General features: G+C 40.6%; 1 protein-coding gene across 1 annotated transcript in view; it reads left to right on the forward strand.

The window, feature by feature from the left end:
- poc1a (POC1 centriolar protein A) overlaps positions 1-27,548 on the forward strand; it is a 93,250-nt gene that overhangs the window by 44,183 nt on the left and 21,519 nt on the right. Inside the window, exon 10 of the mRNA XM_036560606.1 lies at positions 19,904-20,110. Within this exon, the coding sequence (XP_036416499.1) occupies positions 19,904-20,110 (207 nt within the window). The remainder of the gene's footprint in view (positions 1-19,903; positions 20,111-27,548) is intronic.

Raw genomic sequence — 27,548 nt, forward strand, 5'->3', positions numbered from 1 at the left:
ATGACCAAGATTAAAACATTAAACTATTGAAATAGGAAATATTTGGCAAAATACATTGGCGATTTAGCGGTCGTTGAAAAGTTATTACAAGACAAGCTTTGTGTGTATATAAGCTGTAGAGCATCAGGAATGAAGTTAGAATAAACATAATATCCAGAATGCATTTAGATAGATAAAAAATACTTATATAAATAGTAATTCCAAACTTTTGAACAGTACTGTACATCATGCTGCACTGAGATTCAGAGCCGATTAAACAGCCAGTCTCTATGCTGTAAATTGCAGTAAGCTGTTAACGCTAGTTGGCTGATTACTCTTGTAGGATTGTGTCTGTTGTGTCTTGTTGCAGCATATGTTCCTCAGTCAGTGTGAACCACATCAACACCTTTGAAAACAACGTTTCACTTGCATTTCTTGGGAAATATGCAAACAAAGTAGGAGAAGGTCTCTTAGCGATAAGTCGGCTTATTATTTCACACATGACATGGATTCATCCCAATCAGGGTCCGTATTACAGAAACTCCCTATGTTTGAGTCTTAAGTTATGATCTGACAGGTCAAGGTAAGATTCATATTACAGAAGCAAATCTGATCTTAATTTAGGAATTTTATATTATCTTACAGCATCTCATCTCCAGTTAGGAAATCTTGACCTACTCGATTGAAGTCGACAGTCAACGGTCACCATACGCACACAGCTGAAATGTAAACACATCATCAAAATAATCAGCTTAGTAAACCAGACAGCTTCTGTTACTGATGTAAAATAGCTCAAACAAAACTAAAGTGTGATAAACAGTAAGTTGTGAATACAGTGAGAGTGCCCCCTGCTGTTTATCAGAGCATCGCCGCTCCCCAGTTTCAGTCTCCATTTCCCAAACGCTTTAGTTGAGCGCGCTAACGTTATTCCTCCTAATAAACAGACACACGTTCAGCTCTGTCGCCTCGTTATTCACCACCATCACTGTAATATTTTATCATCAACATTAACACAAAGGTAATAAGAGGGGACGGTGGAGATTGTGTCTGCAGCATCTGAGATTTTTAAAACGGAGAGTTAGAAAAGAAAAACATCTCAAGTAAAAGCAGCTTTTTACAGAATAAATAAAGGTAGCATCATTATGCTAGTAGTGAACTATGCTGCCTGACACAGTTGCTTAAAAACGATAGAAACAGACACTTAAACAGAAGTTAGGACACTGTTGAGGTTTATCCTAAAGTTAGGAAAGTATTTATGAGATTAAGTCTAGTTAGGATGTTTGTGTAATACTGTTCTCACAAGTTTTTCACAAGTTAAATGCTTAATGAGTAAATTTAACGCTGTAAGTTTTGCAACTGAGAAAAACTGAAGTGCTAAAACTTGAAATCTAAAATGCATTTTTTCTCTAAAGTTCTGGGGAACACTGTAAAACATTAAAAATGTTTCTAATAAAATTGAGTTATATTAAGCATCCAGAAAAAATTGAAAGAAGTATAATTAAACATGGCTTAAAAGATCACTAATTAGACCTGTCTGAGAACCTCTGGCGTGGCCTAATATTCTAGTGAGCACTGATTGACAGCCCTCAGTCCAGCACCGCATCAGCTACTGAAGCAGAAATAAAATAATATAAAATAAATAAAGGCACATTTTATTTTTAAATTTTATGTTAAAGCAAATAAGTAGAAATTGTGAACTAAAATTGTGCGGGAAAATGCCATAGTTAAGTGTGTTCACTGAAGAGGATGTGTCAACTTATTTTTACTTCAAAAATCGACAAAGCGTAATTTGACCAGGGTGTTCGAACTTTAATATGTGAAAGAGAAATCTCACATTTTACAGCCTTTCGTTCAGTTTTAATTGAGGTTCCCTGTGTTGACGTTAACATACGCATCCCAGTGTGTACATAGTCCTTCGTTTTTCAGTTTGCCTTTGTTTGGAGAGCCAAGCTTGTTAATGAAGCCTTTCCTAATCTGCTGTGTTGCACGAATGCAAACAAGATAAGTGATGCAGCAGCTTCATTCCGAGAAAAGGAATTATCAGGCCTAAAATGCGTTAAGCAGTTAAGTAATCCAAAACTACAGAGCCAGTTCAACTGGTGTGCTAAAGCAAAGTATAAGACCTTTAGTGGCTCACTGTTCTCTGCTGAGGAAGGATTACAACAGAAAAAGCTCAGAAGTCAAGTTTTCTGCTGCTCAGAGACGTCAGAGCCTCTGCAGTCTGACATCCCTCAATAAATGAGGTTTATTATGTGTGCTGTACTGGATGTGCAGTTTGAAGTGATAAATATACACCTTATGGGAACCTATTTGACTGAGTTACGTTGGACTGCTTGCCAGATACATCACCTGATTTATATAGGATGTGTGCATAACTTACAGCACCCTTTTCTCCAGTGCTAAGGCAAGGGAGGCACTCATGTGGCACCTGTGTTTTCATTTTCTTTCATTTTCTTAATTTTGGTCTAGAATTGTTTTTTTTGTGTGTTTATTGCGTGTGATATAAAAAACCACAGTAGATATAAACATGCAACAGTGCTGCTTAGACAGTGAGGGTTCTTTCTGCAAAGATGACTAGCAGCCCTCTGAAAGTTTCCACATTAAATGAGCTTATATGGATGAAGTATGTGGGAATGAGCTTATATTTATCATTTGCAGTCATGAAATGGGAAAGTAGCTTCTGTCAAGGCACTCTGCTGAAGCATGCATCTCTGCATTACGGCTGTCAAGGTGTCACGATTGGTCAATTTGTATGACCAGGTGTTTTTTTTCGCCACCAATGTTCCCGAAATACTGTTAATGATGAAATTTACACACGATGTAAAGGGCAACAAGCATTTTCAAATTGATAAATAAAAAATATCAAAAAAGGACATACGAGGTTTTGCTCCTACAGCTGTGCAAGATTAAAGCAGACTTTCACCAATTTTTCACAGTTTCTGCAGAATTTAGTGCGTGAGATGTAAACGGAGTGACTCTGAGTGGTTTGGTGTGAAATGGTTGACTGTAGAGATTTCTTTATAGTAGTGATGATTACTGTACAATTACTGTATATTTGCTGAATTTGACACATTGGGAATGAAATAAAACATGAAGTGTGGCTTGTGCAAAATTAATTTTGTTTTTTCTAATTTCTAATCTAAGCAAATAAGTAGAAATTGTGCACTAAAAATAGCAGAAAATCATATTTAAGTGAGTTGCCTGAAGTGATTGTGTTAACTTATTTTATTCATGACCGTTTCATGTAATAACTTTCTGTGAGGGAGCTTTTAGAGGTGGACGTCTGGTTCCTTTCACCACCACTGTGAACAATTCTGACTCTGTAAGTTTCTCCAGAACACTGCATTTCACACCAAACCACTCTGACTGACTCTGTTTACACCTTAACCGTTTAATTCTGCAGGATTTAAAAAAAAAATGGTGGACGAGAATATTAAGATAAAAGTAACTTAAGCCGACAGCTTTAGACACAAAAACAGGTTTACTTGCTCAGATTTGAGTTCTTATTCTTTAAATTTAGCTCAGTACAGCGTCAGTGAGCCGGAACTGCTGCCAGATTAGCCTTCTCATTGAGCCAATGTTAGCCTCCGGTGGTAGGATCGGAATTCAAAGTACCTTAACAGCTCCACACACAAAAACGCAGATGTACTTGCTCAGGTTTGAGTCTTTTTTCTTTAAACTTGCATCAGTGCATTATCAGTGAGCCAGAACTGCTGGTAGTTTGGCCTTCTCGCTAAGCTAGTTCTGGCCTCCAGTCCTAGTGAGGATATTGACGCAAAAGTAGGTTAAGTTAACAGCTTTATACACAAAAATAGGTTTACTTGCTCAGATTTTGAGCGTTTATTCTGTGAACTCACCTTAGTGCAGCGCCGGTGAGTCAGTACTACTGCTGGATTGGCCTTCTTGCTAAGCCTCTGGTGCTAACGAGAAATTAAAAGTAGCTTAAGCTAACAGCTCCACATACAAAAACAGGCTTATTCGCTCAGATTTGAGTCTTTATTCCTTTAAGCTTCAGTAAGTCAGAATGAACCTGTGTGGTTGTTTTTAAACTCTCGTTTGAAGTCTTCTCGCCAAGCTAACGCTAGCTTCTAGAGCTAACAGTTAGCTGTGCGAGTCGAGCAATAATGTTCTCTCTTTTTCTCAGCTCTGGTGCTCATGATACCTTTAATGAGAGGCAGCTGGCACCAGTGGCATCTTGTTGGCCCTGGCAAACCCTCTCATTAGCATATTTTAGTATGTTGGACTGTGATAGGTAGCTTTTAGAGGTGGACGTCTGATTTCAGTGGAAAAATTTGAATGCTTTGGTAGCCCATATATCAATCTATGTAACAATAAGCCATCAAAGAAGAACCATTAAAGAAAAACAAAAACAATTTGAGTGTGCTTTTGCTCTCATCTCACAAAAAATGAAGAAAATGTTGTTTTTAAAGGATAGAGGAAATGCTCAGAACTCCTGTTCAGTGATCATGCCAGTGTAGCATGTTAAACAGTGATAATTCTGACTTGCTCTTGTGTTTTAAAATGCTTGCTTTAATACTGTAATATTTTTGACTGGGTTCATAATGTGAAAATGTCTGACACCTCTGCTCTGCCCACACCACAACATGAGAACGTTTGAGAACAGAAGTGCAGAAGCTAAATTCCATCTCTTTCTTGTTTATAATGAAGCAGATATGAGTTCAAAATAGTTTAAAATAAATTCTAACAGTCAGGATTTTCAGCGCTGTTTTCACTCAGGACCCTCGAGCGTATGATGTTTCAGCCTCAGCAGAGCAGAGATAGAGGAAAACACCATTAGTGGTGGTTAAATATTAAAAGCCCTCGTCAAATGTCAGTGTCGCGGAAAGGACGGCTCGAAGCGTCCGTCGCCAGTTTAGTGAGCGAAGGGGAACCACAGGTGTCAGCTTTCAGCTTTTGTCTACAGTAGCAGTGTTACTTACATCAACAAGGGCAGAACCGAGCTTCCCTCCAGCCGAGAGCGAGCGCCTGACTTTCCTCACATCGTGACCTCCGCTCCACCTGATTCTATTGTTACACGGATCAATGGCCTGGAGCTCTTAAGCGATGCCTTTTACTAGTGGTTGTAAAAGGAAACCGTCCTACGCGCTCTTTAAACGTCTCTCACCTCAGCTGCAGAGATGTCATGCAGAGGCTCTGTTGTTGCCCTAATGTTTAAAAGGTCACGTAGGCGATTGAGATTGATTTGTTTTGAGTTTTTCTAGTAATCACACAGTCGTAATGTTCAGTATGGAGCTGTGTTTGTTAATGGCAATGGCGTGGTACGAGGACGGGGCCGTTATTCATCACTCTAATATTGTATTGTAATGTTTTGAAGAAGTTATGCATTTAAAATGACAGACGAAGCAGCAGACAGAATAGAAAATCAGCCACATCAACATAGAGATAAACAGCACATATCAACTTGACCCATCTCAACCAGCCTGTTCTAAAACAGTTAGTGCAGCATTTAGCGAATACCACTAAATAAGACAACGTACGTCTAGCAGAATTACTGCTAAATACATGTTGTTGCTGTCAGAACAAATCCTCGTATCTCAAGCAAGGTAACTTTACAAGAGGAAGGAAAAATCCAAACAAGATCCAAGCGTCGCTCGACAAAAAATGTCGTAAAAGGGAAATGTGTCTGCTAGTGTTTTTCATTTTTTGATATAATGTGAAAATATCCGTTGCCCTTCACACTGTGCGTAAAATTCATTATAAATGGACTAAAAGAAACGGCATAAATTGTCTGGTTAAACTGACTTACATTAAAAGTAAAGTATGTTTTTTTTTTCTTGTAGGTTTGGTTTTGACAGCAGCAATACATACATGCATATATACATATGCATGTGTGTGTGTGTGTGTGTATACACACTATATTGCCAAAAGTATTCGCTCGTCTGCCTTCACACGCATATGAACTTGAGTGACATCCCATTCTTAATCCATAGGGTTTAATATGATGTCGGCCCACCCTTTGCAGCTATAACAGCTTCAACTCTTCTGGGAAGGCTTTCCACAGGGTTTAGGAGTGTGTTTATGGGAATTTTTGACCATTCTTCCAGAAGCGCATTTGTGAGGTCAGACACTGATGTTGGACGAGAAGGCCTGGCTCGCAGTCACCGCTCTAATTCATCCCAAAGGTGTTCTATCGGGTTGAGGTCAGGGCTCTGTTCAGGCCAGTCAAGTTCTTCCACACCAAACTCGCTCATCCATGTCTTTATGGACCTTGCTTTGTGCACTGGTGCGCAGTTATGTTGGAACAGGAAGGGGCCGCCCCCAAACTGTTCCCACAAAGTTGGGAGCATGAAATTGTCCAAAATCTCTTGGCTTGCTGAAGCGTTAAGAGGGGCCGAGCCCAACTCCTGAAAAACAACCCCACACCATAATCACCCACTCCACCAAACTTTACACTTGGCACAATGCAGTCAGACAAGTACCGTTCTCCTGGCAACCGTCAAACCCAGACTCGTCCATCGGCCTGCCAGACTGAGAAGCGTGATTTGTCACTCCAGAGAACACGTCTCCACTGCTCTAGAGTCTAGTGGCGGCGTGCTTTACACCACTGCATTTGACGCTTTGCATTGCGCTTGGTGATGTAAGGCTTGGATGTATCTGCTCGGCCGTGGGAACCCATTCCATGAAGCTCTCTACACACTGTTCTTGAGCTAATCTGAAGGCCACATGAAGTTTAGAGGTCTGTAGCGATTGACTCTGTGGAAAGTTGCCGACCTCTGCGCACTATGCGCCTCAGCATCTGCTGACCCTGCTCTGTCATTTTACGTGGCCTACCACTTCGTGGCTGACAGTTGACTGTGGAATATTTAGTAGCGAGGAAATTTCATGACTGGACTTGTTGCACAGGTGGCATCCTATCACGGTACCACGCTGGAATTCACTGAGCTCCTGAGAGTGACCCATTCTTTCGCAAATGTTTGTAGAAGGAGGCTGCATGCCTAGGTGCTTGGTTTTATACATCTGTGGCCATGGAAGTGATTGGAACACCTGAATTCAATGATTCGGGTGGGTGAGTGAACCAATTCATGATGCAAAGAAACCTTTAATCATGGAAATTGTTCTTCAAAGTGTTCATGCTCCTAGATAGAACCATTGTCTTTACTAAAGAACCCTTGAAGAACCAACTTTTTAAGAGTGTATTTTTTAACAAAGACGTTGATAAGGACATGACTGCTAAGGCAGATTTTGTGAGCTTCATTGCTGCCTTGGCTCTTTATTGCGTCTGATGTTAGTTCTGTCTAGTGGAAATACATTTTTCATGTAGAGGACAGTGACTGTTACCAGTTAGCTGTAGTTTTAGCTCATCTGAAGAGGCAGCCTCTGTTACTAATCAAACACAAAAAAGGTTATTGTTATTATTATTATTCTGTTTTTTGAATGATAAACTATGTTTTTTTTGCGGGGGAGGGATTTTTCCCCCAATTTTCTCCCCAATTTAGCTGTATCTAATTCCACCTGCTAGACAGGACTCCCCCAATCACACGATGATACCACCAGGGCTAGTAAGGCGAAGGCTATCACAGGCTTCCTCTGAGACCTGTGAAGCCTGTCACTGCATCTTTTCATATCTCTACTGCAAATCTTCATTAAAAACAGTGGTTTCAAATTTTCAGATGCTCCAGCCAGTTTCGCAGACATGCATCAACCTAAAGTATTAGGTTACGTTTCACTAATGAACATAAAGCTGATGATTAATAATGTTTCTCTATGTGGGATTAAATGTCACCTTTATGAATAGAATTAATTAATTGCAACCAAAGTCATCAGCGAGTTCCTCTCCAAAACAAATGTTTCATTAAAAAGTGTGCTTCTTTTGTCTTCCCTCTCGTAGCGAACACTTGACTATCTTGCGCCTTGAATCTTCAATGCTTTGGAAAGCACTGCTCCACATTACGGCTGCGGAAAGCTTTCCAGAGATCAGATTCCGAGAAGAGCCTGTAACTTCATGAGCTTGTGTGTTCTGTAAATGTCAGCCGGGCCCTTCAATACACTGTAATTCACAGAAATGCTTTTATCGAGGCTCTTTAATGGTCTTTAATAGGCTCATTATATTTGTCAGGTGTAATTAGAAGAACCTGAGGACTGGACCAGTGCCTTGACAAAATGCGAGTTCTGTCCCTTTGCTCTGAATCCTAAGTAGTGATAATATGTCCCTATCTGCCTGTTCTTCACTTTCTATTGAAAATAGCTTTCAAAAGCAGAGGGTCTATTCATTAGTCGAAGCCGATATTATTCTCTGTACTTTATGTAGGCTGATGTAATGCATTCCTAATCTGAAGGACTCACGCTGTGAACTTTCAAGTTTTCAGCTTGGCCGTTATGAACACTCACTTTATCCACAGATACTTTGTATCATCGTTGAATGGTTAACAGGTAATGGTAAACAACTTTCATTCAGAATCAGAACTATTTACAGTGGTGGTAATAGGAACCAGACGTCCACCTCTAAAAGCTCCCTAACAAAAAGTTACTACATGAAATGGTTATGAATACACTGCCTGATGTCTGAGACGCTGTTTTACGATAGTTTTAAGAACTTGAAATCCATTCATGGTGAAGAGATACATACACATGCAAAATAGAAAGAAAACTTATTATTTCAGATTTTCCACTATTTTCCCATCATCAACATTCCATATAAAACTCAGAAGACATGTGTAGGTTCACTGGTGGTTTTGCATAGTAAATAAAATGACTATATTTGTGTTGTATTCATGGCAACCCCGGTTCCCATCACCACCACTGTAAAGAAGTCTGAACCATTTCACACCAAACCACTCAACCTCTAAAAACTACTGAAAAATTTTTAGACCTGTAACACATTGTCTTTGCGAAGAACCACAGAGAAGACCACAATTCTAATCTTTGAAGATGTTTTCAAGCTTCATTCTAGTTCTGCCGAGAACTTTGTTCTTAATAATTGAGCCGAGGAAGCAATATCTGTCCACCGCTTCCACATCATCACCATCAGGTAAAGTTGGAGATCCTTCTTATCTGAACAGTATGACACAAAAAGTGTTAAAAGAGACAACACAAGTAAGTGTGTTATTATCACTTTTTAGAGTCTTCTCCCATCTTTTTTCTCTGTTCTTTAACTTTCCTTATAAGAGCTTTCAAGTCTTCCAGATGTTCTGCTATCATCTGCGTATCAAAGAGGGTTGATGTTTCTTCCACCAATCCTGAATCCTTAATCATCTTTCTATAGTCCTGCTTTTCTGCATACAGGTTGTACTTGTGTGGTGACCATTTAAACACACATTTTTGAGTGCAGGGGGTCTTAAATAAGCCATGTGACAAAGTTGCTGTTGAGTTGAGTTCAGGTTTCAGTTCAGAACAGAGAGGAGGAGGTGAGCGGGTTTAGGCTGAGCGCACTGGTGATGATGCGGCGCTCAGAACTGACAGGCAGATCGGTGCCCGGATCGCGCTCTCTCTCTCTCTCCTAGTAATCCCCCTTCTCCACATCTGTGTCTCTCCCCCTCTTCGACAGCCCCCCCGCTCCGCTCACACTCACGTGCACAGACAGACGAGCAGCACAGCAGGCTTTCCAGTCCACAGCAACTGGAGTGGGGGATGGGGCAGCATCAGCATCCTAATCTACACCACAGTATCACTCACAGACTGAGATCAAAACACTGTCTGGAGAATGAAGACAGCTGTGCAGTGAGCACTACTGTACCTGCATTTTCGCTGAATCTTAAGTTTAAATCAAGACTTATTTGGCTCAGAATTAAGTTCATGATTGTTTGAGTGCGTTTATACTTGTAGATCGGTTCTCTTGGGCCGGACCAAAGCACTTAAGTTCTGGTGCACTTGGCGTTCACACTGACATATTTAACAATGAACCAACAGATGTAAGCAGAAACATAAAACTGATTGGGCAGATTCATAAACTTTAATAATGTACACCAAACTTTTGGAATCATGCTGTTCTCTGTCCTGTCTGGGCCCGTTGTTTTTATTTATGTCTTGTATTATCTGTCTTGTGACATTAGATCAGGGGTCACAACCCAAATGTTAAGAAGAGCCATTTTGTCCTTTCAACAAAAATCAAACCACTTTGGGAGCCACAACATTTTATGTCCATTTAACCGTCCTGGCTGTAAATATGTTTTAGTATGTGCTAATGTACTAGTATAGGGTATAAAATATAAACGAAGGCGCAGACTTACTTTACTCTGCTTAAGCATTAGCTCAGCTATAGCCTTTTCTTGCATCTCCGGCAGGAAACTTTTCCTCAGAATTAGAATAGTTTCTTGTAAAATGTCTTTCAACATCTGATTTTTTACAAGGCTGAAGTCTGCTTCTCATTTGCCAGCTTCTTGTTCAAATTTTCCAGTTCCACCTTAAATGGTGCAACAGGCATCATTTAAGGTGGAACGGGAAAATGTGAACAGATTGTTGGCTGCCTTGCTATGCTGACCAACAGTCTGTGCACTGATCTTCAGGGTTAAAGGGTGAATTAGCAGTTGTACATTAACTCCAGCGTTTTAGACCATTTATTGTTAGAACTGTGTAAGAATGATCAGCAGAGCTTTATTTTACTGCAAAGGAAGATTATTTGATTTTTACCTAAAAGTCTAATTCTGCTGTGGAGCCACAACAGGGCAGTAAAAGAGCCGCATGCAGCTCCGGGGCCGCATGTTGCCAACCGCTGTTTTAGAGCAATAAACCACAGGACTCACTGCCTTACCGCGGTTTTGCGCGACACAGAGCTGGGTGAAATCCCTGTAGCAGCCTCTGCTTTTACAGAACAGAGAAACCTCTGTATGCACATAATAAATCACATGCGCATGTTAAAACAGCATCAGAAACTCGTCTTTTCCACAAACTCATAAAGGTTCTGCAGAGAGGAGACGATGGTTCTTTCTGTCTTTTGTCTAGATTGCAAATGAAACACACCAGAATGAACAGACAAGGATTATGTTGTAATCTATTTAAACCCAAGCCATTAATAGAGATAGTAATAAGTTAAATATATAATCAATGGTTTTGGTAGTGACAGAATAGAATGCCCAGTTAGTTGTTTTAATATAATAAACATTATTTAGGTATAGAGTCACTCAAAGCAAAAGGATTTTAGACTAAAGTCCGAATCAGTTAAAATGTGTTTCAGCTCTGACCAATTTAGGAAAAATCTGATTTGTAAAGCAGCCAAAGTAGCTATGGCTGTTGTGCGGTTGCTCCCACCCAGTTAAATGCTAAGCTCTTCACTCAGACTATTATATGTAGTTAGCTCTGCAGGGTGCAGTGAGGGCAGGTGATGACGTGTGATGGAGAGGATCGTACAGGCAGGCACTGAATAACGGGAGGCCAAATGAAGCCCCTCGACCTCCAGTGAAGAGCGAGAGGGATCTTATGAGTCATTAACAGACGTCTGTTCATCCAGTCACACTTTCTCCATTGAATGGAGAGCAAGGAAAACATCGGCAAAAGAGTTGATCTAATTTGAGCAACTTGGGGGGGCATTTTGTGTTGAAGTGAGCAACACTTACATCACTGGAACTTTGCACATAAATTTACTCTCTTAATTGATGATACTGATGTGCTGTGGTGAACTATTGAAGTGAGGTGTTCAGTTCAGGCTATAAATCTTAAAACTCACAGAAAAAAACTCAATGCTTTAATAATGCTAGTTTCTGCTAGCACCCTTAAGGAGTTTCTAATAGTATATTAGCACTAAGCTAACACTGGTGCATATGAACATTTTTTTTTTTTGCGGTTCTAGATTAAACCGGGGCATTTGAAGCTTGTAAAAGACATTCCGTATGTTTAACTTGAATGTTAACATAGATGTGAGACATTGTCAGAGGGCTGTTGCCGCTGTTTTCCATTCCTAACAACCTTGCTACCTGCTTAGACTATGACTCGTATTCACAGACTGACTGTAGAACCTCCAGAGGTACTAGAGGGGCGTTCCACCCAGGCATTTTTGGTTGCTTTAATTGGTCACTTCATAATTATGTTGATAGTTAATCTAATGTGTAAGGCCTTCAGTTCAGTTCCTGAGGTCCTAACCAATGGAAGAGCTCGCTCAGGCTTAATCTCTCTAGATGCCACAAAGAAAACAATCATGATCAAAACGTTTTCCATTGGCGGTGTCATATAGACCCCATTTACACTCCATGTGTCTAGTATCGTGTGTCCTCCATGATTATAGACACGGATCACGAACCCAGTGACAAATTGCACGGTCAAAGAGTTTCGGTTGTACTAGATGGAGTTTTCACTTGTACTGGTGGGGTTCCGGTATTCTGGGAGGAGTTTCAGTTCCACTGGGAGGAATTTTGGTAGAACTCTGAGGAGGTTTAGTTGTACTGGGAGGAGATTTGGTTGCATTGGGTGGGGTTTTGGTTGTATTAGGAGGAGGTTCAGTTGTACTGGGAGGGGTTTTGGTAGACCTGTGAGGAGGTTTATTTGTACTGGGAGGGGATTGAGCCTGCATGTAAAAGAAACGAAAGCTCAAAACTCAGATCCAGCTTTTTAACAGTGACTATGAAGTTGGTCTGGGTGTTGAATGAATTTTTCATCGTTATCAACACTTCATCTCTGTTGCGTCAACGGTATTTTTAAAACTCAAATGGGCTGCAGTCTGTGTCACACTCTCGCTCTCTCTTACCTGCTCTCAGCCAACCGTTTTTAAAAAATGATTACATATGCACTTAAATATTTCATTAGGAATGAGTAAGCACAATTACACTTGTGTAGTACACATGAAATATGTTTTAAATTTAACTCTTGGATGCACTGATAACCATATTTGATTGCTAGCTAGTTTGAGTTATATTGCAAATAAAAATGTACTACATCATGCTTTAAAAATCAAACAAATACTTTTATTCAAGCGTATCTCCTTACAGCATAATGCAGTGTAATGATAAACAATCCAAAAATTACAGAAAAGTATACTTTAGTTGTTTTTCCATAAAGTACCTGACCTAAAAAAGTGCAATTTTAATATTCTTTGTATACTTCATGTTTACTATTGATGTACTGAAGTATGACCAGGAGATACCAAACAGAAACTAACTAACACATTCATGCTACCTGTCTAAACCTGCAGCTTTTACACATTCAACAGTGAACCACCTAATTAGTTCCCTTTCATGTACGTATACACCTAATCAACACTTATTGTGTGATTATTTGTTGAATACCACTACAGTAATTAACAGTGTTTGCTTTTTCCTCTTAATTGTAACATTTATAGTCGACATTTTGTCCATAAGAATGCTTTGGAGTTTATTTGAATCATTTTCGAGAACTGTAAGAGTTTCCACACCCATGGCCTCTTCTGTGCTGCTACACCAGTGAGCCAAAACATCATGACCACTTGCCTGATATGCTGTTGGTCCTCCACATATTCTACCAAAACAGGCATGGACTATACAAGACCTCTGAAGATGCGCTGTGGTATCTGGTGAACTTGTTGTCCCAGCACATCCCACAGATGCTCGTTCAGATTAAGATTGCAATTTGGAGGCCAGGACACCACCTTGAGCTCTTCGTCATGATCCTCAAACCGTTCCGGAACAGTGTGTACAGTGTGGCAGGTCAGTATCCTGCTGAAAGAGGCCACTGCAATCTGGAACACCATCTCCATGAAGACATGTACCTGATCCACAGTGATGATTAGGTAGGTGTCAAACTGACGTCCACTTGAATGTTCGGACCAGAACATTGACCAGAGCATCACATCCCTCCCCTGGCTTGTCTTCTTTGCACAGTTCATCCTGGTGTTATGACTTCCCCAAGTAAACGCTGCCCACATACCCATCTGTTCACATTATGTAAAAGAAAACAAGACTCATCGAACAAGGTGACCTTCCGTCGCGCTAAGGTCCAGTTCTGATACTTGCGTACCCATTGTAGATGCGTTCGACAGTAGACAGAGGTCAGCATGGACACTCTGATTGGTCCGTGGCCACACAGCTCAATACGCAGCAGGGTGTGATGCAGTGACACGCTTTTCTCATAACCATCATTAAACATTTCTGTGCCTCAGTAACTCTTCTGTCAGTTTAGACAGACAGGATTGCCTTTGTCATCCCCGCTCATCGATGAGCCTTGGGTGTCTGTCACCCTGATGCTGGTTTGTGATTTGTCCCTCCTCGGACCACTGTCGGGAAGTATTCACCAGTGGTGACCGGGAGCACCCTGTAAGCCACCATTTTGGAGATCATTGGAGATCATACTCTGCCAAGATGCTCATCCTGTACGATCTGATGTTGTTCCTCATCTGCCCTGATCTGGTGCCCGCTGCTCAGCCACCTTCTGGATCGGTTTGACAACCATGGAGCTTCCTGCTGTAGAATGCTGTACAAACCTCAACTGCATGAACTGACCCTCCTGATGATGCGGCGGCATTTTTAAGCATAGACATTTAGAGTATGCTTCTCCTGCTTTTCCCCTTTTATGTATTTTATACTGATGGTCAAACCTCATTCTCTGCTGTTATTGTTTGCTGTTGGGTGTGGACAACAGGAGGATGGGTTCCCGTTTTGAGTCTTGGTTCCTCTCAAGGTTGCTTCCTCTTGCTCTTAGGGAGTTTTTCCTTGCTACTGTCGCTATTGCTGATGCTCATCAGAGCTCGGACCTGGATTTTGTCCTGTAATGCTGCTTTAAGACTTGACTAGACTGGCTCAGATCTTTAGGCTGTCCCAGTTCCTCCACGTTCAACACACAGACTGTGAGAACCGACTGTTCGCTTACCATGTAATATCTCCTGGACCTCGGCATGCATCATTATGTGATAATCAGAGTGACATTTATATAACTTGTTTTCAATGTAGCCTAGTTAGTTTCTGTTAAAAAATGAAGAGGAAAGTGCACCTTTACGAACCAAGAAAAACAGGCTCAGTATTTAAATAATATAACACTATCTTAAAGTCTCAAAGTATTTTTTAAATTTTTGCATCAAAAAAAATAATAAAAATTGGCCTCAGCAACAAACATTGATCATCCTTGTGTACAAGTGAACACGTTTTCTAAATCAACTTTTAGTATTTCAGAAATCTGAGGAAACATATTAGTAGTAAGTTATAAGTAGCGCTGTGACTTTGAGCTGATATGAACCCAGCAGCTAATGTGCTTTATGTCGATCAACATAGTGCAGAAAGTCTCACAGTCCAGCATCTACTCTGAGTAACGGCTCACAAAACACATGGAGGGGCTTTCAAATGGACATGCAGATCAATCAGAAAGGAGCTGATGAATTGAGATTGTTGTGTCCAGCTTAGCTTAGATATCAGTCTGCTGAAGCTGCACTTTATTTTGCAAGCATTTCACTGATTTACATGTTTAGTATGGAAATAATGCCAAGATTGTTGATTGAAGTTAGATTGTAAGTAAAAATTCCTGGAGGGCATGTTTTAAAAGTTTTAACTGCATGTAATGTGTTCTCCGCATGTCAGTTGGAGTTTTTGAGGGACTCTTCAGCCATGAAAGTTTACTAATAACAGGTTTGTTCAGCAAGCAGTGTCGACAAGCTCTCCAGCACTCCCTACCTTGAGCTCCACATTTGTCAGGTGTTGCACTGGTTTCTAAATTTCACTCTCCGTTTGTTTCCACACTAATAAGTCTTCGTTCCCCCACATTTGGCTCAGAATTTCTCACAGACCTCCCCACACCTTCTTGTAACTGCCCGTTCCAGACTACAGAGCAGTTTGAGGAGATTTTGCATTGTCCATTTTGTCTGCACATGTACAAGATGGTCAAATTCTCCCCACCTACATGTGCAACATAAACCCTGCACTGCGGGGCGGGTGCAGGGGCGAGTGGGAAGCTTGATGAATGGCTGCGTGTGCAGGAAGCAGGTATTGATGGCTCTGTCAGACCAGCGCGATTCAAAGTTTCACTGGGGCCCCAGGAAATTTTCCACTGTTGGTTTTTCCAGTCCAGGTGATTCATCAGGAGGGTGTTAAAGTGTGCGGGTGTGTGTGTGTGTGTGTGTTTGAGCAGCTGTTTTACTGCTGAGCTGCAAATAAGTCCTCCACTCAACAAGAGTTAATCCTGCCTGTTTGAAGCTCGTTGGCTCAGTGTGAGCCCCCTTCTGCTTTCATATGCTTTTGTGTTCATTTCAAGTCTCTGCTTCCTTTACATTCTGTCTAGTTCCAGCCACACAGCACTCCGTTGCTGCAGCCTTTAGATTACATCAGCTGTAATGGTCTGTACTCTGTAATTAATGTAAAATCAGGCCAACTTAAAGGGGAATTCCACTGGTTTTTGTGTAATGAGATGGTTAAAATGCAACGTTAGAACTGTTCACAGTGGTGGTGACAGGAACCAGACGTCCACCTCTAAAAGCTCCCTCACAGAAAGTTATTACATGAAAGGTTATTACACTGCCTGATGTCTGAGACGCTGTTTTACGGTAGTTTTGAGAAGATTTTGGCCTTAAATCTATTCATGGTGAAGGGATACATGCACATGCAAAATAGTCCCCAAAGAAAGTTTATTATTTCAGATTTTTCACTATTTTCCCATCATAAACGTTTTATATAAAACTCAGAAGGCATGTGTAGGTTCACTGGTGGTTTTTGATTAGTAAATAAAATGTCTATATTTGTGTTGTAGTCTTGGTGACCCCTGTATCACCACCACTGTAAAGAAATCTGAACCGTTTCACACCAGTCTACTCTGAAAGACTTTCTCAAAGTCGTAAGTTATGCAGAAATTTTGAACAAATCAGAGGAATTGCCCTTTTTATGGGGAGTCAACGCTACTTTATCACTTTGGCCTGTATCAGTTTTTTTCCTTCTCCAGCATTTACTCTTACTTACTTGCGCACTTGCTCATTAACTGTTACGGATATTTGAATAGCAAAATTAGTCCTCCTTTATTCGTGGACATTTAGCTCACTGTGCAAGAGAACTCTTCTTCAGCAAATATTACTTTAGCTAATATTGATCTGATAAAACAGCACAAGGAAGTATTTATCCATCGTGACAGTTCTAAGGAGTGCCCAGTACATACGGCAAGTGGGTTTAATACATTTACCTTTCTGATCAGCTGAGATGCTGATGATTAATTGCAATATTGTTGATACAGCAATGCAGTGCCTGACCTAACAGCATTCCATTGTCCAGTCCGTATGGAATCCTGTGTTAGCGTTGTGCTTTCATGCCAGGGTCCACAGGCTGGTCCAACTGGATTAAATATAGACCCAGAAAGTGCTGGGCCCAGCCACACATTATTTATATAAGGGTATACTTCTCTGTAAGTAAATATTTGAACTGGCGAGGCGACGCCATTTACCAGGCACTGCAAAAATGCACCTTGTGGCGTCCTCACCTCGTACCATTGGTGAGGGACCAATAGAAATCCAAGAAGGGTTTATTCAGAGCTGCCAAATGACTAAACGTTTGCAGCTTTTCCCATGCATTCAAGAGGATCAAGTATGATTATTAGGACAAACCCACACTCACCATCGTAATAAATGTCTTTCTAAGAACCCCAGGGGTTAGTCATCAAAGCCCAGTCGGTGATTAAAGATTTCCACTGGTTACTGTGTCACCGAGATTCATTGGCGAGCCTCAGTGGCTTTCCACGTTGGTTGGAAAGCAGCACCGCAGTTGGACAGGTGGAGTTACCACACTGGCCAAGTCTGGCATTTTTTTTCCTCATCACCTCTTAGATGTTTTCATTTTCTCTCTTTTTTTAGAGCTTACTCGCCTCATAACATTGTGCGTGTGAGCTGTTTTGGCTCTAATATAATCTGTGTACAATCTCTGATGCTTTTTTTGTACATTGCCATGAAATATGTAGACTCATGTTAAAGCACTTTTATGTTTATAATACAAAGGCCCTGCTTGTTTTTGATTAAAGGCAGAACAGCTACCCTGTTTGCCTAGAAATCACCAGGGTCGCCTGTGCAAATATTTACCTGCCTTGGACCAGCAAGAGGTACTTGAATGGCACCTGTCGGCCAGATGTTTTCGGCAGGCACTTTATGGCAGGGCAGCTGTCCTTCTAGCCTGCTGCGGTCTTTGAACTGTATATTTTTCTTGTGTCTCTAGGTTTCGAGGCATTGGATGTATGGCTGTGTGTTGTGAATATCGTAGTCAATGGCATTGACGTGCTCTTCTTTTACACCCCTATGATGGTCCATGTGTAATACATCACATTGAACTGTCGCAGTAATGTCAACATGTGAAATCTGAAATGGAAACCCAGTAGTTCATGTCGTACCAAATGAGATGCTACTCTATAAATACGATACAATACAAACAGTAATAAAGAGTGTTTGGTTATGGATTTTACAACATAGTAGGCATTCTTTCCTTGAGCAGGTCACTTAACCCTGAGCTGAGCTGCTTAAGGGAGGCTGTATCTGCAGTCTGAGTACTGAAATATTCATCGCCCCAGAGCAAATGACATCACCAAGGAAGAATGAAGGGGTGTGATGTCTTCTGAAGTACCAACACTGAATCATGGTGACGTGAGGATGAGAATGCTGGGATCAGCCAGTTATTCTCAGCTGAATGGGTACAAGCTCTGCATGGTGTCTGTAAGGAGCTTTGTGCTCCTATCAGGGAGAAATATTGTAATTTAGCAATATCACCTCTTAGAAGATGTAGTTGGCAGAACCAAGAAGATCTTTGGCAATGATTTATGATTAAGGAAGAGGGTTTAAAATTGAGCTCCATTATACAATATTTTACAAATATACTATGGTATCATGGCATCATGTAATTTTTAAATTATCATTTATAAAGTTAATGAGCTTTCTGGGTGCTGCAAATGAACAATGAAAGAGTGGCTGATAATCCTGACTGAGTTTGTTCTGATTGACTGTTTTGTTGTTTTATGAACCATCTGAAGTAAATAACACTCACTTCAGTTTAGCTGTCAGATCCTGGTGAGCACCACTAAAGAATACAGCTTAGAATTCAAAATTAAAAACAAATCCTTGGTAATTTTATTGGCAGTATATCATGATTGGCATTATATCGTTACTATTATTAGTTTCTTCATCCTTGATCTGCCCAGTGCTGATCTAAATTGTGTTTCTTGGGGTGTACGAACACTAGATGATCCGTACCGTGTCCGAGCACGTAGGACCCCCGAAGTCCAGTTCGTTTGACTAGAGTGATCACTCCATACTGTGCCCAGGCCTGAGATGGGTTCAGGCACAGTTCATTTGGACTCGGGCACAGTGCACGTCTAGTGTGATCGCAAACCACGTCCGGGCGTGGAACTTGAATGTGACGTCAGTGATGCGACTGTCCCACTTTAAGTTATTCAAGAAAATTTTGGTTAATAATGATTTCGCATCCCATCTTATTGAACAATGTGAATTGTAGTCAGCAAGTAAAGCTGCAACTACACAACATGTAGCATCGCGATGACTTTGGTGTGATCGGGCCTGAATCGTGCGAATGCAAGCCAGTGGGGGAGTGGGAAAGGAGGACAGTCGTGCTTGGACATGATACAAGACAACCACGCACAGTGTCATCAGTATTATTAGGTGCCATCAAGTCAGTTCAGACTCTTGATGACCATATGGTTAGTGGTTTTCCAGAATATCCTGTCTTGCATGAAGGTTTAGGTGACTATTCACTGTCAGTAAGTTAGCACCGTTATTTTAGCAGCTCCTAAAGAAGCAAAATTTGATCAACTGAATGTGGGGTTATTTTCACAAAGTGTTCTTTTAATTGTAGCTAGTAGCTGGTCTCACAGCCATTCTTGCATTGATTGCAAAACATTTCTACTGTAATCTTCTTTTGACGATTGCTTAAATCAGCATCTTGGAAAAATGACAGCATACCACAAATGTGAAATAATACCAAACAGAGGCTACATCTGCTAATATTTCAATTAAAATCAAATTATTAGTAAGAAATGTGATGAAGCCTTATCGTTTATTTCATGTTTTTGGGCTGAACTTGATGTTTTGACCTATCCACAGGTTCCAGAGTCCACAGACCTCTCCCATGGCAGATGCTCGGATAGAGGCCCCAGTACAAGTCAGCATAGCCACACCTCCCAGGGATCTACTGCACCGTCCTTCTCGTACCAGGAGCAGCCTCAGCGGGCAGCACCAGACGGCGGAGTCCCTGCTGCACTGGCCAGCACCCTGGAGCACATAGTGGGTCAGCTTGATATACTTACTCAGGTAAACATACATGACTCGTCTCACAGTCACTGAAACAAAATGTGTAGCTTAGCCAGATTCACTAATGGACTGTGGGTAAAATATAGTTTTATAATTGCTTGAAGATCTTCTAAAACATATTAATTTACGTGACTTACATTATGGTTTTTCATTATGCTGGTTCAAGTAAAGCCTCAGCCAGGAATTGGTGCAACGGGTGAGTCAAACCTGGAGCAGAAGTTTCACTGCACATTTAAAAACAAAGACCCGGTGATGCTACAGCCGTCCATGGCTGCGAGTCCAAGGGAGCATGGTTGCCCTTGCTCTGTCTGGGTGGGTAGGATGACCCCCTGTCTCCTCCCATCATTCAACACGAAGCCAGCTATCGCAGGAGTCTGTTAGCTGGCATAACAGAAGTGCCGGTTAGCATTCTCCTTCGAGCGTGTTCAGCTGTCCAGTAATGTTGCGTTAGCAGCAGTTTGAAAAGATGCAGTGGAGGCTAGCCTGTGCTAGCTTTCACCCTCCTAGGTAGTATTGTGTGATTGGGGGAGTCATGAATAGTGGTTTGAATCCGAAGTGCTTAAATTGGGGAGAAAATTGGGGAAAAAAAACATAAACTTAGGGCTCTACTTCTAGTCATAGTTTGTTTTTCACCTACTTGTGACATCTGGAAGCATCATTATAACCACAGTTAATGTTTTTTATTGTCTTTTTGGTGAAATAGACAGAGATTTCAGTTCTCTTCCCACCCCCGGTCGTAACCGCGTCAGTCTCGGCTCTTTTCAGTTTTTGGGCCGATCCGCTTCCTCACGTGGTACTGATTTCTCAACCAGTGCTGTTTTCCTTCTACTGACCTTTGTAAAAGTTTGATCTCTGCTACCATGCCTGCTGAGGCTGCTGCTGAATTATTCATGTCGTCTCATTTCCTCGGGGCACAGAGACCTCAGCGGGGACACTTAACTCTAAACTACAGGCTCTGCAGGGGCCGAGGCAAACGAGTTAATCTACTGTGTCCCGCTGTCTCCTGACTATAAGGTAATTCAGAACTTGTAGGGCATAACATGGCCATTTTCAGGACATTGACAATGCAAAAAATGCTGTCTTAGCAAGTGAAAACATCTTAAATCTAGTCAGTATGTCTAATATTTCTCATTATGAGATTGTTGTAAGATTTTTAAACTCGCTCTTAAAAAGACGAATAATTTTGCTTATTTTTAGGAAATAGTGCCTGAAACCATATAGAACCATCTACAGCGCATTCTGAAGAAATTCAAATCAGGCAAAATGTTCTTTAAGTGGAGCTATTCATTGTTCTTTATCATTTTCTTTACTTAAGAAGACTGGAAGAACCTTTTTTGAGAGTGTAATTTGAGACATTTTTTCCTCATTTTATCAAATGAATATGTTCCACTGTCCGATAACTTTACTTGTTTCAGGCATTATCTCCTAAAAATAAGCTAAATTATTTGCATTATTTTGTGAACAAAGGAACATTTTCTGCCAGTGGAATACTTTCTCAATTTAAAACAAGTAAAAAATGTAAAGAAATCATTTGAAACATCTTCTTACAAAAATCTCATGATGAGAAAAATGATATATACGGACTACATTTAAGATGTTTTTGCTTGTTTAGATGTCATGCACTGCGAAAAGAGCAATTTGTAGGGAACTATCTATCAGCTTAGCTTTTCTACATTATGAACAAGCTTGAACCAATCACGGTCCAGTTTACTAAAATATGCTAATGAAAGAATACACCAGACTGCCACAAGAAGCAAAGTGATGCCAGCGCCCAATCCGCATGTGCCAACAAGAGTCTTGGGAAGTGAAAGAGAGAGATGGCTATTCCTGTGTTGCCTCAGCCTTCACTTACCATGGTAACTCCACCAGAGCTAAATGTAAGCTGTGGCCTGGCACTAGCCAATAGCACTAGAAGCTAGCGTTAGCTTAGGCCTGAACAGCTTTACACGCAGCCACATGGGGTCATTTACAGAAAACTTATGTTAGCATTTTTTTTACTCAGATTTTATGTATATGATGGTTGTTTTTTTATACTGTTAGTTTTCTAGTAGTAGGTTTAAAATTGTGATGTATCGCCTTGCTTGCAGTATCGCAATATATCACAATATTGAATCGTAACCACTGTATCATGATACATATCATATTGCCAGATACTTTTCAGTACACAATGCTACACTCTTAAAAATGATTGTTTTTTTTTTAAAGGTTTTTTATTAAAGAAAGTGGTTCTATATAGAATCATGAACACTCCAAGAACCCTTTGCATGAGTAAAAGGTTATATGCATCATGATAGGGTTCTTCAGATTGATGGGAAATTCTGAAATGAAACGTCTTTCTGTGGTTGTACTTTTGCATGAAGTGCTTGAAGTGGACGGTTGTTCATACATCTTTGTGTCTTTCACTGGTTCACTGGTCCTGAATTAGACTGAGAGCAGATGACCTCTTAAGGTCTGACAGAGACGTTAAATTGTGTGAAAAAATCTGACACTTTTGCTTCGCCATTTTCTGCACGCTGACGTTCACTGGGAAAAGCTTAGCTCGCCTCATCGTCTTTATTTGTCACGTTTTGCTGCTCTGGTGGAAATCCCGTGAGCACGCAGGTGTTTTTTTTGATAGGCGGACGCATCTATGTGACGCTGTAGCCTGTCAGTTATGTTTTAAGATGAAAAATGATAAAAGAAAATACATAAAAACAAAGAAGTAATAAATACAAAAATAGTAATAAATTACCTACGAAAAATAATATTCCAAAGTTGCTACCTGTCGCCACTGGCAAGTTATTTTAATACTTGCAAAATAATAATTGTGGTCGCATTTGCGACCATTTTAGTCGCAGTCTGGAGCCCTGTATATAGAGCATTTCATGCTTAAATGGTTCTTTGCATGGTGAAATGGTCCTTCAGAGTGATGGAGAATGTGTTGTATATGATTCTGTATAGAGCTTTTTTAAAAAATGTTCTGTACAACACCAAAAAGGTTCTGCTATTGTTACAATGTCAAGCTGTTACCAATAGAAGAACCATTTTTGGTGCTGTATATAATCATATACAACACATTCTCTATCAGTCAGCACACAGATGACAGGAACCATTAAAAAGAACCATTTAAGCATGCAAAGGGCTATTTGAGTGTTCATAGTTCTATGTAGAATCATTTTCTTTACTAAAGAACCCTTGAAGAACCATAATTTTTAAGTGTGTACAGTGTTGGTGCTGCTCATCTGGCTGGTGTTGTGTGCGTCTGTGGTTGTACAGGTAAATGAGGAAGGTGTGCTCTGAGTCAGGTTAGTCCAGCTAAGCGCCGCTTTGTAGATCTTCACAAACATCGACTGAAACCAAGATGTAAACCTGCGTCAGTCATGCACTAAGAGCTCTGCTAGTGTTTACTTGTGAATGGTGCTCAACTTCAATGTGCTCTGGTTGGAAAAATGGGCATCAGTGTAGTTAAAATAAAGCTTCCTCTCATTGCCCTCTGCCTAATCATCTCGCTGACATGAATGCCATTCTCTGCCTTTGTTTTACTCCGGAAATGAGTCATTAGAAACACTCATTTTTAATTGACTGAAAAGAGAATTAAGTAGCTAGTATTCATTTTTCTGACTCACCATGAGTTTCCAGAAAGGCTTTTTCATGTGGGCTGAGCTTCAGGTATGAGCTTCAGGTATTTGTGTTTGATCTTCAGTGAGAAAAGCCAGTTGCAGTATAGATGGGCTTCTGTGCAACGTCATCACAGAGATGCACGCTCAACTAGGGAGCAGGAAGCAGCACTCTTAATGTCAGAAAGGACAAGGACAGTAAACTGCACCAAACGCAGAGAAGATGGTTGGAGAATGTTTAATATTCCGAGGATATCACATCACTTTACCAGACACAGCAGAAGTTTATGGATCCAGGCCATCAAAAGGGCAGATTGGGGTCCCGATGGTCCAAGAGACAGTGAAAGTCTGTGCGGCGCCCACTTTGTATCCGAATGTAATGTTTTATTGACAGGGTGATCAACACAGGCTGTCAACACATCCAAACCGTAGTTTTAATACTGGCAGCATTTTCTGACGCAGTGATTCCTATTCAGCAGCTTCTCGTTCAAATTGATTTTGTTCAGTAGGTCACAGCCTAACTGAACGGCCAACTAAACTATCTGTTTACATAGCTTAGGGGCATGTCAACTAGCCATAATTGTTTGTGATTTGCTAGATGTTAGCTAAACATTTATTCAGTAGCAAACTTAGTGGGCAGATTATCATAGAGAGTTGATGACTAGCCGATACTGATAGTCAACTCTTGTTAGGTAACATTTTACATGATGTTATGTTAATATACAAATGAAAGACAAACAGATTCAACTCTGGTATTTTATTATTGAGTCAACAAGAATTCACAACCTGTGTAAAATCTTTGTTGATTATAGCAGTTGACTGATGTTCCGATCTTGTGACCAGCTAACTTAGCAAAGCAGTTAATGTCTGTAAACAGGAAACACGTCTATACACCGATCAGCCATAACATTAAGTCCACCTATACACCTCCTTGTATCTACACTCATTGTCCATTTTATTAGCTCCAGTGACCATATAGGAGCACTTGTAGTTCTACACTCACAGACTGTAGTCCATTAGTTTCTCTGCATACTACCCCCACAGGACCCCCACAGAGCAGATATCATTTGGGTGGTGGGTCATTTTCAGCACTGCAGTGACACTGACGTGGTGGTGTGTTAGTGTGTGTTGCGCTGGTGTGAGTGGATCAGACACAGCAGTGCTGCTGGAGTTTTTAAACACTGTCCATTGACTGTCCACTCTGTTAGACACTCCTATCTTGTTGGACCACCTTGTAGATGTAAAGTCAGCTGCTGCTTCACAGTTTGTGTCATCCTCTGGTCTTTAATCAGTGGTCACAGAATGCTGCCCACAGGACGCTGCTGGCTGGATGTTTTTGGTTCTCAGTCCAGCAGCGACACTGAGGTGTTTAAAAACTCCAGCAGCACTGCTGTGTCTGATTCACTTCCACCAGCTCAACACACACTCATGCCGCTCGCTGTCCAGCAGTCCCTTTGTGCACTTTCTGGCTATTCCCAGTTGAAAATAAATGGCGGTGAAATTATATACAACAAATTTGTGTGCAGGGGACATCTCTTTGGAAGCCTGTTTCTATGTTTTTTTTTGTTTTGTTTTGTTTTTTGTTTTTTTTTGGTAAATAGTGTTTGTCTGACTTCAGTGATGATGCACTAATTGTAGCTCCACCCATACGTCTCGGTTCGAGACGCTTAGTAGCCTGGCAGGAACCAAATTCAGCACTCTGGCACAACAAAATGTGTGTTCCCTGTAGAAAATGTCAAATTAGCAAGCTAAAATATAATATTTTTCATTATGAGATTGTTGTAATAATATTATCTAACTTTTTCCTATACATTTTCACTTGTTTTAGGTCATTTAAATAGTGTGTTCCATTATTTTAAATAGTAAAATTAAATAGTATTTTTTGAAATGAGCTAAATTATCTGTTATTTCTTGAAACAAGCAAAATTATTTTACACTTTCACTTGAGAAAATGACTTAAAACAAGTAAAGATGTACAGAAATGCTCCGACATCTTTTTTTGCAGTGTATAGTGCTGCTAGCCAGCAGGAAATCATGTCTTAACTGCTGCATAAGTAGAATTTGTACTTAATACAACCGTGGGTCATACCTTTAAGCCAGCAGGCAGATCTAAATTTAACCGAGAGTGTGATCTTACACACCTTTATGTGAACCTCTTCTTCTGAGTCGTCTGGGCAGCTTGACAGATTTATTCAGGTCACTGCACCAGTGTAATGGGTTCATTTTAGAATAACATTCACTGAACTTGCCTGATCTTAGGGTCACTTTGGAGCCCACACGGTCAGTTCTGTCCTTTTATGTTCAGCCGCTGAGTTGCTGGTGGCACTGCCGCCCATGCAGCCTTCGTACAGCATCTGGTTTCTGTTGCTTGCATCCTGGTGCCGTTCCTTCTGCATGTGGTAAAGAGCTCTGGCCTTGATGGGGGCCGGCCGCGAGGGGCCTCTGGCTGCGTGGGATCGTTTATCGAAATTCCAGCCCACAGCCTCAACGCAAGGAATGCTAACCTTTCCCCTTTCAGCGGGCAGCCCATTTGACCTCGGCCTGTTCCCTCTTTCATCCGCCATTCTCAGCCAGGATGCAGTTTTGTTTAACTCATTAACGACCGTATCTGAAATTTTTAATTACATTTGGGTGCTTATGTTCTCTGAGCTCAAATCAGAAGAAACTATTTGAACTGCTCAAACTAGATGGCTAAAGAGTTTTTATCACTTAGTTTATCATTACATTTAGTCATAAGACTACTAGTTTCTTAACAAAACAGCAGCAAAAAGTTAGAGAAATGACATGTAATGTCTTAGATGTTTATCCATCTACCATCAATGATAGAGACTTTCGTATCTTTAGACTAACCACTAAATTTAGCTGTTGGACATGAATGAGTTAATATGTTGAGTTTAGTTGAATAAATTCTGCTAAGGTTTTTCATTTTTGAGTGTTTTTCTAAGAATGTTTATGATTGTCTGCAGAGAATATTCATTAAATCTGGGATGCACAGTGATATCAGGATCAAACTGATGTTTGACGATGTGTTTATTGAACTCCAGAAGGTTTGGCGATGCTGGGTTACAGCTCTGAAATATGTGTTTTAATCAGTTTACTTGCATAAATGAATGTCTTTGTAATTCTACACTCTTGAAAAAGATGATTCTTCAAGGGTTCTTTAGTAAAGACAGTGGTTCTGGACATGAACGATTCTGAATCGATTCACAAATGTCAAAAATAGATTTTCTAAATTTTATTTTTTAACGTAATGTTGACGGAATGCAAAAGGCAGAACTTGGAAGTGCAGAAGTGCAGCGTCCGGACAGAACACATAACAAAAACACAACTGGATGAGCGAGAAATCTGACCGGCACCGTCTGCATTAAAAGCTCGGTTAGGTCAGGAGCTGGCAACTCAAATGTTAAGAAGAGTCATTTTGTCCTTTCAGCAAAAATCAAACCACCGTGGGAGCCACAACATTTAATGTCCATTATGTCTCAGTATGTGCTGATGTCCTAGTATAGGCTAAAAATATAAACGAAAACACAGACTTAATTTGCTCTGCTTTAAGCTTTATCTATAGCCTCTTTCCTCTCATTTCCGCCAGGACACTTTTCCTCAAAAGTTGAATAGTTTCTTGTAAAATGTCTCTCAATGTTCGACTGTTTGTACGAGGCTGAAGTCGCTTCTTATTCACCAGCATCTTATTAGAATTTTCCCATTCCACCTTAATTTCTGTGAGGTGCCGAATGTAAATGCGGCACCATTTAAGGTGGAACGGGAAAATTCAAATGAGAAGCTGACTTCATCTTTGCAAACTTTTAGTGTTTGACAGTCTCTCGTTGCAGATTTAACATACC

This window comes from Colossoma macropomum, unplaced genomic scaffold (assembly GCF_904425465.1).
Source record: "Colossoma macropomum unplaced genomic scaffold, Colossoma_macropomum, whole genome shotgun sequence".
NCBI classification, from domain to species: domain Eukaryota; kingdom Metazoa; phylum Chordata; class Actinopteri; order Characiformes; family Serrasalmidae; genus Colossoma; species Colossoma macropomum.